The sequence below is a fragment of the Trachemys scripta genome, chromosome 8, assembly GCF_013100865.1.
Source record: "Trachemys scripta elegans isolate TJP31775 chromosome 8, CAS_Tse_1.0, whole genome shotgun sequence".
Taxonomy (NCBI): domain Eukaryota; kingdom Metazoa; phylum Chordata; order Testudines; family Emydidae; genus Trachemys; species Trachemys scripta.
In genome coordinates, this window is record NC_048305.1 from 36,291,007 (window position 1) to 36,307,941 (window position 16,935).

The following is a 16,935-nucleotide window of genomic DNA, read 5'->3' on the forward strand; positions in this document are numbered from 1 at the left end:
CAAGGATTAGATGGCGATGATATTAGGGCTGTGCTTTTCAGAGACTTTTCAGAGGGAGTTAGGAGTCTGAATCCCAGAGAAATGCAATGGGAGTTGGGCTTGGAACTCGCTCAGGTTCCTTTGGAAGCCCCATTTGAAAATCCCAGTGCAGGGAGGCTGGCTTAGCACACAGGGCACATAGGGTGGGAAGGGTCCTTACCCCATCTAGCATTAGCAGAAACCTGTAATCAGTCCTAGCAGCTCCCTGTGCCAGGATGCAGCATTTAGCGTTCATCTCAGCCAGTGGTCGTGCACAGGGATTCACTGGATAATGTAACTGCGTTTCCCTCCAGCTCTTCCAGCGAGTTGCCTGTCACGCTCAGGACAGAGAAGACCTCATTGCAGGGATTGATGAGTTTCTGGATGAGCTGACTGTGCTGCCTCCAGGCAAATGGGACCCGACCATCCGAATCCCTCCGCCAAAGTGCCTGCCCTCTTCTCACAAGAGGTACCAGAGGGGGAGAACCCAGCAGCTTTCTGGGGCTCTTTTACTAAAGAGCAGAGCTGGGCCCGAGACACAAAGCTGAGCTCTGGCTCTGAAATTCCCCCTCCCTCCCCCGGTGCACGGCATTCAGATTCAGCCCCAGCTCTGCTGACGCTATGCAGAGCATTAGGAGCGGCAGCAATCAGAGACCGGGAGCTTCACACTGACAGTGTAGTGTCCCGCAGCTGCCTCCCCACTGCCATAGCCTTTCCGCGCCCCAGGGAGCTGTCAGAGCATTTCCCCACTGCAGTGAAAGGCTCTAGCATAGGGTAAAAGCCATCAGCAGGGAGAGTCAGTGGGGAAAGACTTTGGCAGTGGCACCAGCTGCTGAGCTGTTCCCTGCAGTGTGTAGCTACACATGTCCTACATGCTGCTGCATGTGGTGTGCAGTGTAGATGTAACCTTAGCTTCCCCAAGGGATCCAAGGTGACAGGGCTGACAAAGGAGAAAACTGACTGAAGGGCAGTCCAGAGAGTGGATGTGAGGTCTGGCAGCCTCAGGGAGCATCACGTAGGGGCTCTGCCTGCACCATCTGTTGGGGTGAATGTCCACCCTTTGCCAATGCAGTCCTCGCCATTGGGGCATGCTCTGGTAGCCTCAGACAGCAGCAATGACTCTAAGTGCCTTTGCCCATCCAAAGTTGGGCAGGACATTATGGCCCTCACAAGTGGCCTGCCCTGTGTCGCCTGCACGTGTGATTCCTCCAATGCACTCTTCATGGGGCTAACCTTCACCTTGTGCAGGTGAAACACACCTTCCAGTGGGGCAGGTCACTAGCAGCACATGGCACTGACACACCATGTTCTGCATTGGCTCATGTGTCAGGGAGAGCTCCCACGGTGACCAATGCAGGTCACCCAGGTGGAGTCAATTCGAGGTCAGTTCACCATCTTTCCAGCCCTGAATGGGGTGGGACCCAGTTAACTGAGGCGCCCCCTGCCCCTCAATCCCTGTCTCCCATCCCCGTGGCTAAGCTCTGCAGGATTCTCTCGCTGCTCAGCTGGAGCGGCAGGGTGTTCTAGCAGGAAAGGCTCTCTGCATCGCTGCAAATTATTTCAAGTCATGGTTTAAAACTTAAGTGCTCTGCATGGCCACCACCTGGCCTCTAGACCCTTCACTCCACTCAATGATAAAACTAGTATCCCGCTTCTACCTCCCATTTCTGTGTATTTCCTCTCCAGTGTATCTGGACCGCTGAGATGCATCTGCCTCTGGGGATGGAAGGGGCAGCATCAGCTGTACTGAGACTCCCAGAGAACAGTAGGGTTGAGATTTCAATACCAAAAATTGCCCGAGGAACTAAGTTGGGTTTCGTTAATGAGGATGGTTCTGGGCTGACACCCGCCCACTTGAGTTTCTCTTGTTGTATTAGGATCTCCATGCACCTCCGGGAATGGAAATCTCACTGCAACGGAAACGTGTCTGCAGCTGATGACAGACATACCCATGGGCACCAGCCTGTCAGCGAGGAGCTGCAGAGAACAGGAAGGTAAGTGTCCACCTGGGGAGGCTACAGACATTTGCCTTAAAGAAGCCAGCTAGAGGCAGCCCTGGCATAAGTAGGTGCAGTTCTCCTGAGTCAGTGGACTAGTGCCCGCTTACACCAGGGCTCAGTTTGGCTTGGAGCTGGAGGCCCCGTAGTTAGTGCTCTGCGCAGGCACACAGTAGACACAGGTTCATTCCTGGACCTGGTTTCTCACTGCCAGATTGGTAGCCACTGAGGGCTCTGGAGAACCTCAGGAGATGCCTGAGTTGGGTTTCTGGCCCTGATCTCTTGTTTTCCGGATCCTGGGGTCTCCTAGCAGCACATCAGAGACCCAGATTACATTCCTAGCCAATGTCTCATCTTGGGGATGCTCCAGACAGGCAAATAAAAGACCAGGATTCAGTTCCTGGGGATATTCAGAAGATATGGAGCCAGGTATCTCCTGACTTCATTTCAGTAAACGAGCCTCTAAGTTCTGTAGGGCAGGGACCAACCTCACGTTCATACAGCGTCTTGCACAATGGGACCTGGTTCTGATGGGGGTTTCGAAGAGCAACTCGGTTACAAATAAGAAAGAAATAGCACTGACAGGGTTTGCCAAGATTTTCTTGTAGTCCCCAAGGTAAATATTGACCACTGGTCAATAGAGATAGGCCTGAACCAAACCCCTGGTTCCAATTTCTGTCTCCAACCTTGAGATCTGGTGCGCACCAGAACTGGTGCAAACTGAACAGTCCAGAACTTGGCATTTCAAAATATGGATCTGAATCTGAACCTCCCAGATTCCAGGGTGTTGGGGGCTGGGACTCAGTGTTCACATCTGCCTGGTACAGCTGCAGACTCAGACCTGACCCTGGGACTCAGGGGGGCTCAGGCTTAGCCCATCTCTGACATTTCTCTCTGGTCAGTACATCAAAAGGAGTCAATGTCTGCTTTAAAATAGGCCCTCAAGTGGGCCAGCCACTAGGGGTTTGGTAGCTTCCTTGAACCTGTTGCTTCCGGAGAGAAAATAGCTCTGTTCTAGGATTTTTCCTGCAGAGCTCTCTCAGGTCAGCCTTGGCTAAGCAGAGGATCTTGCTCGTACAATATAGAGTGATTGGTGTGGAGGATTCCTGCTCTCTGTCGTGAATCTCCTTGTTTCCATGTTGGTCTGCAGGTTATTTGGAGGGCTGGTAAAGGACATCCGGAGGAAGGCCCCTTGGTACTGGAGTGACTTCTATGACGCCCTGAACATCCAGTGCTTTTCGGCTATTCTCTATATCTACCTGGCGACTGTTACCAATGCAATTACTTTTGGTGGCATGTTGGGAGACGCTACCGATAACATGCAGGTCTGTGCTAGCCTCCGGTGTGATGCCCCTTTTCCTGTGCCACGGTGATGTGTCATCCCCTCTGTAGCAACATCATTGTCTTTCTTGCTCTGATGGACATTGTGTCTTGCACTGTGTCCAGTGCTGAGTGAATCATAAGTAAACCAGGTGCCAGCTGCCATATTAATAACAGAGCAGAGGAAACAGGGCAGTTGGGGTACAGTAATGCCAATACATAGCATTTAGCTAGAGCTTTTCATTTGGAGATCTCAGAGCACTTGAGTTCCTGATGGTGCCTCTATTTTGAGATGTGGTCCACCAGTCTGAGTAGAGGACTGGGAACCACCCAATCCTATTTCCTTAGGCAGAGCTGAAGTTACTGAAGAGGTGCTGAGACTCTAAAGAGAATTGCACCACACCTGACAGCAAGCATTTCTACAGGTGCCAGCTGCTCACTGATTCAGACAAACAAAACTAGCACTGTGTGTAACAGCGCCACCTGGCAACTCCCAGTAAAGTTACACCTGTCTCCTCTCACAGAACTCCTAACCTTGTGTCTTTCTGAACTGCTCATGCTTCACTGGGTTTCTCCCTGTGTTTCAGGGAGTGCTGGAGAGTTTCCTGGGCACCGCTATTGCTGGAGCTGTCTTCTGCCTCTTTGCTGGCCAGCCGCTCACCATCCTGAGTAGCACTGGCCCTGTCCTAGTCTTCGAACGGCTCCTCTTCTCCTTTAGCAAGTGAGTAAAGGCCTATCTCAAAGTGTCCCCCCTTGTCCTGAATGGGTAACTGCGTCCAGTGAGCTTCCTGAACCACTTCAAATGAGACTTGCAGCTCTTTGGATACTGACTAATCCCAGGTGTTTAACACCTTAGCCTGGCTGGTTTCCTAAGGGATCTGTTGGGCCACTGGGGATACTGCTGTGCTAGGGGACAGGGAGGGCTTCTGCTGTGACTCTGGAAAAGAGCTAATCCCCCATTCGGCCCTGACACCCCTGCAGGGAATCCCCTTGTTTTCAGCCTCCCAGCGAGACCAGCCCTCACCCCCGGCCTTAGCCACTGGGTCAGTCTCTCAGTGAAGAGCTTCAGGGCTTCATATCTCAGACCCCGGCATGGCCCAGTTCCAACATCACGCAAAGGAAATGATTCCTGCAGGGATTCACGGCCAGGCCTAGAGCAGAGAGCTGGAGCCAGCAGTTCATCGGTGATTCCCCAGATGTGCTGAGCTTGGCTCAGCCACCACTGACCTCAGAATTGTGCTCCATATCTCTGTGTGATGGCCATGGCATTAGAAATCTCTCTGGGGACTCAAACACAGCCTGGGAGTGGGGAGAGCTGGGATCAATTCCCAATCTTGCTACTAATGCACAGTATCACCTTGGGCATGTCTGTTAGTGTTTGCTTCTCTAGGCCCTGTTTCCCAATGTGTAGAAGGGGGCTAATGATGCTCAGCTGCCTGGCAGGCTGTCATGAGGTACTAGCAGAGTGTCAGATGTAAGACGTGGGAGGTAATTGTCCCACTCTATTCAGCACTGGGGGGGCGGGGGGCCTCAGCTGGGGTACAGTGGCCAACTCTGGATGCCATACCTTGGGGAAGATGGGGACAAACTGGAGAGACTCTAGAGGAGAACAACAATAATGGCAAAAGGTTTAGAAAGCCTGACCTGTGAGGAAAGGTTAAAAAACTAGGCATGTTTAGTTTGGAGAAAAGAAGACTGGGGGGCATGGGCGGTGGGTGGAGCCCCCCCTTCAGGGAGGCTAGCTCTGGCTCTGCCCTTTCTGCTCGCCCCCCCCCTGCAGCCAGAGCCCCATACCTCCTGCTTCCCCACACGCAGGGCCGGCTCCAGGGTTTTGACCGCCCCAAGCAGCCAAAACAAAACAAAACAAAAAAAGCCGCGATCGCGATCTAAAAAAAGCTGTGATCGCGATCTGCTGTGGCAATTCGGCGAGAGGTCCTTCACTCCCAGGCGGAGTGAGGGACTGTCCGCCGAATTGCCGCCGAATACCTGGACCTGCCGCCCCTCTCCGTAGCGGCCGCCCCAAGCACCTGCTTGAGAAGCTGGTGCCTGGAGCTGGCCCTGCCCACACCTGGAGGAGCCCCGAGCTCCCCCCCCGCCCAAAGGAGCCCTGAGTGCCACCCCCCCTTGGCTGGAGGAGCCCCGAACTGGCCAAAGCCCCAAGGCCCCACCCCCACCTGCCTAGAGGAGTCCCAGGCCAGCGGCAGCTGAGCTGCACCTCCCCTCCCCAGACCTCAAGCTGCCTGGGAAAAGTGTCTCTGGTCCAGAAGAAGGTTTTGCTATGCCCCATGCAGGTTCTGGGGCAGCTGAGGAGGTGGTATTTGCTACTCAGTCTAGAGTCCAGAGAGATTACTGATGAACCCAAGAAGCTGAATAGCACATACTGCCTCCTCAGCTGCCCCAGAACCTGCATGGGGCATAATAAATCAAAAACTTCCCCCCAAAACCCCACAACCGGGGGTCCAGCGGCCGCTGCAGCACCAGGGGAGAATCATAGAATATCAGGGTTGGAAGGGACCTCAGGAGGTCATCTAGTCCAACCCCCTGCTCAAAGCAGGACCAATTCCCAGGGGATCCTGGACTCCCCTGGCTTATTATATCTGCTGCCCATGTTGGGGGGGCCCTGATAACAATCTACAAATCTGTTAAGGGCTGTTCTAAAGAGGATGTGATCAATTGTTCACCATTCCACTTAAGGTCGGACAAGAAGTAATAGACTTAATTTGGAGCAAAGCAGATTTAGTTTAGACACTAGGAAAAAATTTCTAACTCTAAGGGTAGTTAAGCTCTGGAACAGGCTTCCAAGTGAGGTTGTGGAATCCCCATCACTGAAGGATTTTAAGAGCGGGTTGGACAAACATCTGTGAGGGCTGGTCGAGGTTTCCTTGGTCTCGCCTCAGCACAGGGGCTGGACTTGATGACCTCTCGAGGTCCTTTCTAGCCCTGCGTTTTTGTGATTCTGTGTGCTCCATCCAGCACGCTGAGGTCATTGGACAGGTGGCACTAAAGACAGGCAGAGCATGCTGCTATTAGCGATTAGTAGGGCTCTGTATCTGTCACGGAGGTCGTGGAAGTCACGGATTCCATGGCTTTCCACGGCCTCTGTGACTTCTGCAAGGGCCAGTGTAGCTGACCCCAGGGCTGCCCACGCAGCTGGCTCCGGTGCCAGCTGCTCAGGTAGTCCCCAAGATAGCCACATGCGCTGCTGCTGGAATGGCCCTGGGGACAGCCATACCAGCTGCTGCTCTAGTGGCCCCCGGCAGTGGTCCCGGGGTGGCTGGAGCAGCCACACTCCACTGGTCCTGGCAGCAGTCCCCAGGAGGCCAGCCAGAGCAGCCACGGTCCACAGCCCCGGCTGGTGGTCTCCAGGCAGCTGGCTGGGTGGAGCAGCTGCAATCCCTGGCCGGAGCAGCTGTGGTCTGCTGGCCCTGGCAGTGGTCCCTGGCTAGCTAGTCAGAGCATCCACAGTCCACAGCCCCCAGCAGCTGGTGCCGCTGGCCCTGGGTGTCCCCCCAGCAGCGGCTCCCCCATACGCTCCCCCCCCCACAGCAGCCCACTCATGCCTCCCAGCGCCCCCTCTCCCGCCAAGATTTAATCACAGGTATTTTTAGTATAAGTCATGGACAGGTCAGGGGCCGTGAATTTTTCTATGTTGCCCGTGACTTGTCCATGACTTTTACTAAAAATACCCGTGACTAAGTCATAGCCTTAGCGATTAGAGTTAAGTATCATGTCTTGTGTTTGACTGATTCATTGAAACACTTTGGGCCCATCCCTTCTCCAGAGACTACAGCCTGGATTACTTGGAGTTCCGCTTCTGGATTGGCCTCTGGGTGGCCTTTTTCGGACTGATTTTGGTGGCCACCGAAGCAAGTTACCTGGTGCAGTATTTTACCCGCTTCACCGAGGAAGGCTTCTGTGCCCTCATCAGCTTCATATTCATCTATGACGCCGTGAAGAAGATGCTGAGCTTGGCGGACAGCTTCCCCGTCAACTGGGATTACAAGATCAATGACGTCACCCTCTATGGCTGCATCTGTAACTCGTCTGGCACAGGTAGGAGTGGGTTGCCTCCAGTTGGGAGGGTCCCTGCATCTCCGTTTGCCTGGGTGGCTGCATGTTTCTGTCAGTAGTGCTGGGGCAGAGCTCTGTGTATTGGAATGGGTCTTAGAAAACAGCAGTTCAGCAGTGCTTGTCCCCTCTGAAAAGGAACTGGTGTTATTGTGAAGCACCTAGGAGCCACAGGCACAGACCAGGCGCTAGGTGCTGTACAGACACAGGACAAAAAGACAGTCCCTGCCACAAAGAGCTGACAGGCTGAGACAAGAGACAACAGGCAGAATTCAGACTGACAGGGAGCATAAGGAAACAACGAGACAATACTGTCAGCATGATAGGCTGGGTGGTCTCTGTACACCAGCCGACTTCCTGTTGTTAAGCCTTGTGCAGGCAGTACAGCAACGGAGAGATGTAAAGAGGCATTTGCAGGTGGACAGTGAGGTGGCTTTGCAGATGTTTATGGGGAGCACCTCCCAAGCATGAGGGGCAGCAGAAGAAAAAGCACCAAGGGGCTTGTTTGAAAATGTAACCAGTGAGCAATGAAGCTTGGCAGCCTGGGCCGATCAGAGATGGGGGTCAGCATCTCAGTGATGTATGAGAGATGAGCCGGAATGTGGGAATAGGCCAGGAAGGGACTCAAAAGTAAAGATTAGCATCTTCTATTGGCTGTGGAGGAGAAAGGGGAGCCAGCAGAGAGATGCAAATTGGAGGGTGATATGGTCAAAGTAAAAATGATCTTTGCAGCAGTGCTTTGAACAAATAGGAGCAGGGTAAGGATGCATCAGTCAAAGCCAGAGAAAAGGGTGTTGCAGCAGGGGTGCTGGAATGGGGGGGAGGGGGCCAAGCCCCCTCATTTTTTACCGGCCATAGGGGTGAGCGATTGGGGGAAGGGGGCAGAGAGGAACAAGTGGGGGCAGGGCCTTGGGGGAAGGGGTGGGGCAGGGACTCGGGGCGGGGGGGGGGAAATGGGCAGCATGGGGGCAAGGCCTCAGGAGGAAGAGCTGGCGTGAGAGTGGGACCTCAAGGAGAAGGGGCAGTGTGAGGGCAGGGGAAGGGATGGTGTGGGAGGGAGGGGCCACTTTTAGGGAGCTTTCATCACCCCTGTGTTGCAGTAATCAAAACTCAAGATGATTAGAGCCTGGGTGAGAGATTTAGCTGTGTGGGTGGATAGGAAAGGCCAGATCTTACAGATGGGAGGGGAAGGTATTTTGTCAGTGTCAGCCTTTAAAGAAGTGAGTGAGTGTGTGCAGAGAGAGAAGTGGAGGCAGGATGGGGAGAGAGTTTGAGGAAGGAGTCAAAGGCAGCTGGGATTGTGGAGTGGGAGTCAGTCAGGGTGGAGAAGTGGAGGCATTTGGCTGGGAAGGCGGCAGAACTGGAGGAGGAGAGAACAAATCTGTATTGGAGGAAGTCAGCCTGGTTCCGAAATTTCGGCCAGAGATGCTTGGAGGGCTGGGACCTTGTGAAGGGAGATGGGGGCAAAAGAGTCAAGGGTGGACGAGAGCAAAGCATGGAGAGAATCAACAGTCATATCAATGGAAGAAAATGCCAGATGGCCCCCTCTGATCGAACAGAACTGCTCCCTGGGCATAGCAGTCACGCCTTCCCCACGCAGTGGCAAACAGTACAACTTCTTACTCGTTCACCCTTCGGGCCAGCACCATTGCAGGGGAGGGAGCTGGGCTGTGTGCTGACTGGTGCAGCATCCGCAGAGCTGGTTGGTATCTGAGTACCATGCTACCTTTGGCTCTCAGACGTCTGCCCAATGCCAGCAGCGGCAAAGGGGCTGCCCAAATGTCCCTGAGGGTAGGTCTGTACGGCAGCACATAACGGGGGGCAGAATCTGGCCTGCAGGATTTTTACAACTGACAATGGTGTATGAGAAGGACGAAACCCAGCTTGACTCTCCGATCCCAGGAGGAGTGTGCAGGGCTCTCAGTTAGGGACAGAATTTCTTTACGTGTGAACTCAGTAAATGGGATGTGGTTTCAGTGAGGCTCAGTACACATGGGACTGTCACTTTCCAGAGCAGACCCACACCTTGACATGGGTTAAACTGAGTTGGGTGAAATACTGATTGCAGAGAATTCCCCGAAGAATATGGCTCTTGTTCTGGTGTGAACCAGTCCTGAGTTCGGAGACTGTAGGAGCCAGGGCCAGGGAATCACCAAATAGTTCGGATGAACCTGCTTTCCAGCAACTGTGACTCTAGTGATGGGTCAGTCAGCCCCTCAGGGCTCTTGATTAACTCCTGAAAACCCCTATCCTCTGGGAGTCAGGTTATTACCAGAAAGGTGATAGTAGTACAGGGCCTCCCCTCATTAACAGAGCCGCCCTCTTTGTGTATCCAGCCCTGCCAAGAATAACAAGGTCCCTAGAGGGCGAGACCTTCACTGTGGCCCATATGTGACTGGAGCAATTGTCCCATTGACACCTCCCTGCTATATAATGTCTGTGTAGCAAACTGACAGCACATGTCCACATGGAAAGGGATATGAGGAATGTACTTGTGAGGATGCTCCTGCAGCACTTACATGGCCTCACCACTAGAGGGTGACAGAGAGCCATGCTGCATTGTCATGAGTCACATCCTGCTGTATTTTTAGGCCCCAGATACAAGGTTGGGTGCTCAGACAGAGTTAAGGGGGAGAGTCCATATCAGTAACTAAAGTGTTACAGGCCCCAATGCCAGGGTCCCATCTGCATGCAGGAGGCATCTCAGCCTGGGTGTGAACTCAGCCAGAGAGCTCAGTTGTCTGTCCCCCGCGGGGACCCTCATGGAAACACTGAACTCCAGCCCCTCCCCCCAGTCCAGTGGTAGTCTCCCGTGCACTGAGAGCAGGGAGTGTGAGGGGGAGTCAATTCAGTGATAGATCCTGACTCCGATCAGAACTGTGCTGGGCTTGTTTTCTGCTACTGCTAATTTCTCTCTCCCTGTTGCATTGATCTGCCCAGTGTCTCCCATGGACTCGGACTTCCTTTGGGTCCATCCCCTCCATGCTCCCCGGTTTCGGCCTGCCAGCTCTTTGGGGGAGAACACAGCTCTCTGCAGGGTGGATGTTCCTGTTCCAAGGCGGGAGAGGAGAATTGTCCGCTGTGGCCGTGAGAGGCAGGGGCTCAGCAAAACACTAGCAGTCTCGGTCCATTCCCCAACTCCTCAACCCCAATTCTATGGGACCCCCTGCTCTCCCTGCACCATCTCTTCCCAGCCAAACTCCTAGAAACACTCGTAGCAGGACCTGTCTGACAGCAAACTCCCAAAGACTCAAACCCTCTTCTCCCCCGAACCAGAGCGGGGAGAGATCACGGCTATTTTCTTCATAACCCTTCACTCTATTGTTTGTCCGGCTTCTCAGTCGAGCTATAGAATAACCCAGACCCCACATGGCCACATGCCAGCCCCAGGGAAATCTCAGGATCCGGGAAGAGCCAGCTCCACCATTGTAGCTCTCAGCAACGGGACAAATTCTCATGGTCTCTGGATGCAGGGATTTCCTTGCCCTTGGGTGCGTCTGTGACATGAGCCTGGGCACCCAGCTACTTTGCTCCCACTGCGCTGAGCTACTGAGCGTCTCCTGGGAAGACAGGCCAGCCTCCTCTTCCACTCTGGCGCAGCACTGACCGCATCGCCCTCTTCACAGCTGGGCTTTGTGCTGAAGGGAAGACCTCATGGTGCGCAGCTGGGATGTTCTCCATGCCTCTTCGCTTAGTCCCATAGTCAGGCAGTTTTTTACCTCCTCCACATCTCGATGAAAGTCCTTTGCTAGTGGATGGTGTGAGGCAGCCACTCTGACAGGCTTCGCAATCAGGAGGTGTGGGGCATAAACATCTCTAATTTTCGGTCTCTCCTCTGTCAGGTTGGTTGCACAATCAATCATCTCTGGGTTTTCACTGCACGTGGGGTCTCCTACTGTCTTCTCCCAGTTTGGGATCAGCGAGCTGCAAGTTTTGTACGGCTCTGCTTTGATTTCTGGATTTCACTGTGGTGAGAATCTGCTAGTGGGAAGTTTCTGATTAGAAACCTGGAGCTGCTTTTGATTTGTAACCTTTTCCCTGGTTAATTTATTGTTCTTTTAGTTCTTTGAGTTGGGCTCACTTCTGAGATCTGGCTCTTGACTCTTCCCTGTCCCTCCTCTACTCTTATCCCTCCTTCCTCCACTCTGCTCCTCCGCATTCAAGTCAGGCAGGTTTCTTCTCATCTGTACTCCAGCAGGAGGCGCACCAAGCACACAGGAGAGACAGCATTACATGTTCAGTCGCTCTCGGGGGACAGAGCATGTGCAATCTGGTCAGCACATATGAACTGAGTGGGGATGGAGCATGCTCAGTGCAGTTGGAATCCTTTGAGAATTTGGGTACCAGACTCTAGGAAACCTTTCCTGAGCGTGTGTGAACTGTGATTTTCCCAAGACTTACAGAACTTGGCTAACTTTGGGTGGCTGGTAAAACACACACGTTTCTGACACCAGGGCGACCCTCCCTGCCACATTTCAAGTCCCTGCTCCAAAGCAGAGAGCTTCTCAAGGAAACAGTTTGAAGAATTTTTAATATGGGCAAAAAAAAGCGTTTCCCCCGACTTCGTTCTCAGATATGGCTGGAGCATTTTAGCTGAACCCTTCCAACAATCGTCAGCCTGAGGCAGGTGCCTGGCATGAAACATTTCAGCCTGATCCGTTAAAGCCCGACTTTAGAGCAGCTGAAAACCAGGTCTTATAACAGGAAGTGTCAGGCAACCTTACCTCTAGGCAGTGCTACTACCAGCCCCACCTCCAATCAGGGGACACCAAGAGAAGCCACTGGAAACGAGAAGATGGAGACAGCTCCATGTGCTGTACATGCAGGCCACAAGCAATGTTCTGTGGGGCACAGTTTGGGAAGCACTGTTCTAGCACAATCCCTGGGGGCAGATGCCCCCCAACAGCTCCCAAAAGCCAGGAAGGGGTAGAACACACCAACAGGGGGACCGAGGTAATAGAGGCAAACATCCTGTTAGTGCCACTATACATTTTGTGGGTTTCCATAGGTGGGATGAGCTAAATGGAAAGAAAAGGGTGAGGGCGGGGGAAGGGGGGGGAAGGCAGAGGAGGAGGGGCAGGTGTGGAGGGGACCTGAGTGGAAATGACTGTGGGTGTGTCTACACTGGAGCTGGTGGTATGATTTCCAGTGGAGGTAGGCACACCAGCACTAGCTCTGATCTAGCTAGCGCACTAAGAACAGTAGCGTAGCTGTGGCAGGAGGCACTAGCCACCCAGAGGACATACAGGGGTCTTGGACAGGATTGTGCTGTTTGCACCATCGCGGCTACCCTTCTGTTTTTAGGTGCTAGCCATCAGCGCTAGTGAGGGTTTATCTGCAAGAAATGACACCCCCGGCTCCAATGTAGCTGCACCACCTGGGGCGGAGGGGGAGCCTGGATCAAACAGCCAGTCAGTACAGGCTAGAGAGAAAATTCAAGTTTTGCTTGGACTGTCCAGGGGTCCTTCCCCAGCTGGCTGGAGTCTCTGGCTGCGGTAGCTCCCTGCAGTTCTCCCCCAAGGTCTCGTGGTGGGCAGTAGGAAAGGCACCGCCTGGGTCCTCTAGTGCAGTGGTTTTCAAACTATGGGTGACGACCCAGTACTGGGTTGCAGAATGGAAGGCACTGGGTCATAGTGGCTCCGGTCAGCACCGCCGACTGGGCCGTTAAAAGTCCCGTCGGCGATGCTGCCCAGCTAAGGCAGGCTAGTCCCTACCTGTTCTGCAGGGCTGCCCAGAGAGGGGGGCAAGTGGGGCAATTTGCCCCAGGCCCCGGGCCCCGCAGGGGCCTCGCGAGCCCTGGCCAAGGATCCCTTCCCTGGCTACTCACCTGGTGGCGGTCCGGGTCTTCGGTGGCACTTCAGCGGCGGGTCCTTCAGTGCTGCCGAAGACGCAGAGCGAGTGAAGGACCCACCGCTGCCGCCGCTGCAGACTCGGAGCGCTGCCCAGTGAGTACAAGCGCCGCAGCAGGAGGCGCCTTTTTTTATGTCCATTCCCCCATTTTGCCCCAGGCCCCCTGAATCCTCTGGGCAGCCCTGCTGTTCTGACACCGCGCTGCACCCTGGAAGCAGCCAGCAGCAGGTTCAGCTCCTACGCGGGGGGGGGCCACGGGGCTCCGCACGCTGCCCCCACCCCAGTCACCGGCTCCATACTGCCATTGGCCGGTTCCTGGTCAATGGGAGCTGGGGGTGGAGGGGCAGTGCCTGTGGGTGAGAGCCTTGCGGAGCTGCTTACATGCCTCCGCCTAGGAGCTTGACCTGCTGCTGGCCGCTTCCAGGGCGCAGTGTGGTCCACGATGCCAGGACAGGCAGGAAACCTGCCTTAGCCCCCCCACTACGCCACTGACCGGGAGCTGCCTGAGGTAAGCCCATGCCCCAATCCCCTGTGCCAGCCCTGAGCCCCCCAAACCCGGAGCCCCTTCCTGCACCCCAAACCCCTCATCCCTGGCCCCACCCCACAGCCCTCACCCCTGCATCCCAATCCTCTGCCCCAGCCCTGAGCCCCTCCCACACCCCAAACCCCTCATCCCCAGCTTGATTGGGTCACGGGCATCAACAATTTTCTTCAACTGGGTCGCCAGAAGAAAAAGTTTGAAAACCACTGCTCTAGTGCCATACGAGCATGTGTGTGTGTGGGGGGGTCCTCCCAGGGACAGTTCTGGGTCTAGAGGGATGCACGGCCCCTGCTTTGGCCGCTTCTGTGCCTAGCATGCCTAGTATAGCGGCGTGAGAGTCTTCTGTTTGGGGAGGCTCACACGCGAGTGCCAGAAGCTCCCTAGAAGTCGGGGGACACCAGTGCCTGGCCCCTGTGGCCCTGCCCCCGCTCGGCCTCTTCCCCTGAGGCCCCACCCGCTGCTTGCTCCTCTCCGCCTCCTTCCCCGAGGCTCCGCCGCTCACTTCTCTCTGCCTCTTCCCCCAAGACCTCACCCGCCTGCTGCTCACTCTTCTCTGCCACCTCCCCCAAGGTCCCCCATTCTATACTCGCTCCACTCCACCTCCTTCCTGGAACAGGGCAGGCCATGGGGCCATGCCCCCATCACCTTTTCCTGCCTTAGGCAAGCGACAGGAGATGAGGGGGCAGAAGAGCAAGCGGTGAAGGGGAGCCTCAGGGGAAGAGGCGGAGCAGAGCATGGGCGGGGCCACGGTCCGGGCACCGGTGGCCACCACTTCTATGGAGCTTCGCTTCGGGCACTCCAAAGGTGGTGGCAGGCCGGCATGCCTTGAGAGGGGTGACCCATGCCACATCCGCAGCATTTCCCCCCACATGGCTTAGCCTCCCCTGGCCTCTTATATGTGCTGCCCATGCGGCTGAGTCTCAGTTAGCACCATCCCTAGGAGACAAAGCCTGCTGATCCGACCACAGCCCGCTAGCCCTCGGCCCAGGGGGAGGAGCCTTGCTGATAGCTGACATCCAGCATAGTCCACGCCCCCATCCCCTGCACTAATGACTGGGGACCAGCTCCACTGTCTCACACCAGCCCCAGGCCGGAGCCCTCTGAGATCCCCTGCGAACACTCAGGAAGATGCTGGCTGGGCGCCATGGTTTGGGGACGGGGAGAGAAATGTCTGATAGTTCATCTCTTGCAGGCAACGTCTCCATGCTGACTGAGATGCTGCTCCCACCCCCTGGCAGTGCTGGGATGGTAAGGACCATTCTCTCCAGCCGCTGGGGTGAGCGAGGAGATGCTGAGGTCCTGGCAGGCTTGTTCTGGGGCGGGGCTCCCTGTGCTCCTGGGGCACTGCTGGCATCATTGGATCCCTCCCAGGACCAGACTGTCTCAGCGACTAGGCAGTAAAGTGATGGTGCTGGGCCAGGCCTTTTACCTAGGGGCTCTGCATGGGGGACCCTGTTCCTTGCATGGACTCCTCTGATCCCTTCTCTTTGGCCTGTGGGGTTTTCTTCTTGTCCAGCCGGCTGGCTCTCCTCTGCCTCTGAAATGTCTCCCTCTATCCCCACAGCAGCGGGGTCTGGAGGCTGCAAACTGGTCCCTGCTGACTCGGACAGAGTGTTTGCGAGTGGGAGGCCACCTGGTGGGGAACAGCTGTAACTACGTGCCTGACATCACCTTCATGGCCTTCATCCTCTTCTTGGGGACGTTCCTCTGCTCCATGACGCTCAAGAGCTTTAAAACCAGCCGCTATTTCCCCACAGCCGTGAGTGTTTCTCATCCCCTCCCCTGCTCTGCAAGCACCGAGGGCATTGTGAGGAGGGTGCAGCTGTCTCTTCCTGTGCAAGGCTCTGTACATTTAGATGGCTTTGTGCAGAGAGCTCCTGCTCCCCCTGCTGAGTGTAAGCATCTCAGCACATGCAATACAGCTGCTACCAGCCAGCCATGGCAGGAGAGCCCCAGAAATAACCTTGAAAATCAGGAGCATTGCTTTAGAAAGTTATAAAAATCTCCAAGTGTTGCTCAGCCTAGCAACATCCGACACCCTGCAGCTCACAGAGGCGGCACTGGTGACCTGCTGAGTGCTGTGCTCTCTCCTGGTCGCGTGTATCTCACCCCAACACACATACAGGGCCTCCCCCAATAGGTCTCAGAGTGGTGGCACCAAGGGGGTAAGCGGCATTATCCCCATTTTACAGACTGGGAAACTGAGGCTCGGAGAGACTGAGGCCAACATTCCCAAATGTGCTTACTGCCTGCGGGCGCCCAACAGGACACTGCTGGTGGTTTCAGGCAGGACACCTAGCAAAGGAAGCACCCAAAATCAGTGGCCCCTTTTGAAAATGTCAGCCAAGCCCACAGCGGGGGACTGGGAATAGAACTCAGGGCTCCAATTCTGAGTGGGGTCAATACCACCCCAAAGAACAGTTGGGGAGCCCGCCTCAGTAACACTGGGCTTCCCAGCTCCCACCAGACAAGAAAGAAGTGCTATTTAACCTTCCTGGGTTCCTCTTTGGGGTTGGGGCCTCAGCTTCACCTTCATCCTGTCCAAGAGCAATTTAGTGCATCCACCAGAATTATTCACCCTTAATCAAAGCTAGCGGCTTCCCCTGGTGGTGGGCTATACTGGGCACACGTGGGAGACTGGCTTTATAAGGAAAGGCAGAGAGCCTGGGCCTTGCTACTCACGATCCACCAGACTTTATTCCACACTCTCCATAAATAACCTCCCCCAGCTTCCTAGTGAGCCTTCTGCAGGGTCATAGCCCAGCAGTTTGTCCTACGCTGCCAAGTACTATCATTAGAACTAGGTTTCAGGGGTAGCCATGTTAGTCTGTATCAGCAAAAAAAAAACAGGAGTCCTTGTGGCACCTTAGAGACTAACAAATTTATGTTAGTCTCTAAAGTGCCATTAGAACTAGCAGCAGGGGACATTCAAAACACTTATTACCTCATCTCCCGCATTCCCTCCATCCCAGTGCAGGGGGTTACCAAGATCTCTTATGAGAGCATGAGTAAGTGCTAGCTTCATTGTGTGATGTCTCTTGCTTTTCACTGTGGAGTGTTTCTGGAGGACAGGGCCAGGGGTATCTCTGGGATGTGCAGATTCCCCCGCCCCGCCCCGCCCCACCCCGAGCACGCAACAAC

General features: G+C 54.9%; 1 protein-coding gene across 2 annotated transcripts in view; it reads left to right on the forward strand.

The window, feature by feature from the left end:
- SLC4A9 (solute carrier family 4 member 9) overlaps window positions 1-16,935 on the forward strand; it is a 53,671-nt gene that overhangs the window by 9,972 nt on the left and 26,764 nt on the right. For both annotated transcript variants that reach the window (XM_034779676.1, XM_034779677.1), the window contains exons 7-13: window positions 333-487; window positions 1,896-2,012; window positions 3,166-3,340; window positions 3,923-4,056; window positions 7,117-7,388; window positions 14,987-15,042; window positions 15,359-15,553. In XM_034779676.1, the coding sequence (XP_034635567.1) occupies window positions 333-487; window positions 1,896-2,012; window positions 3,166-3,340; window positions 3,923-4,056; window positions 7,117-7,388; window positions 14,987-15,042; window positions 15,359-15,553 (1,104 nt within the window). The remainder of the gene's footprint in view (window positions 1-332; window positions 488-1,895; window positions 2,013-3,165; window positions 3,341-3,922; window positions 4,057-7,116; window positions 7,389-14,986; window positions 15,043-15,358; window positions 15,554-16,935) is intronic.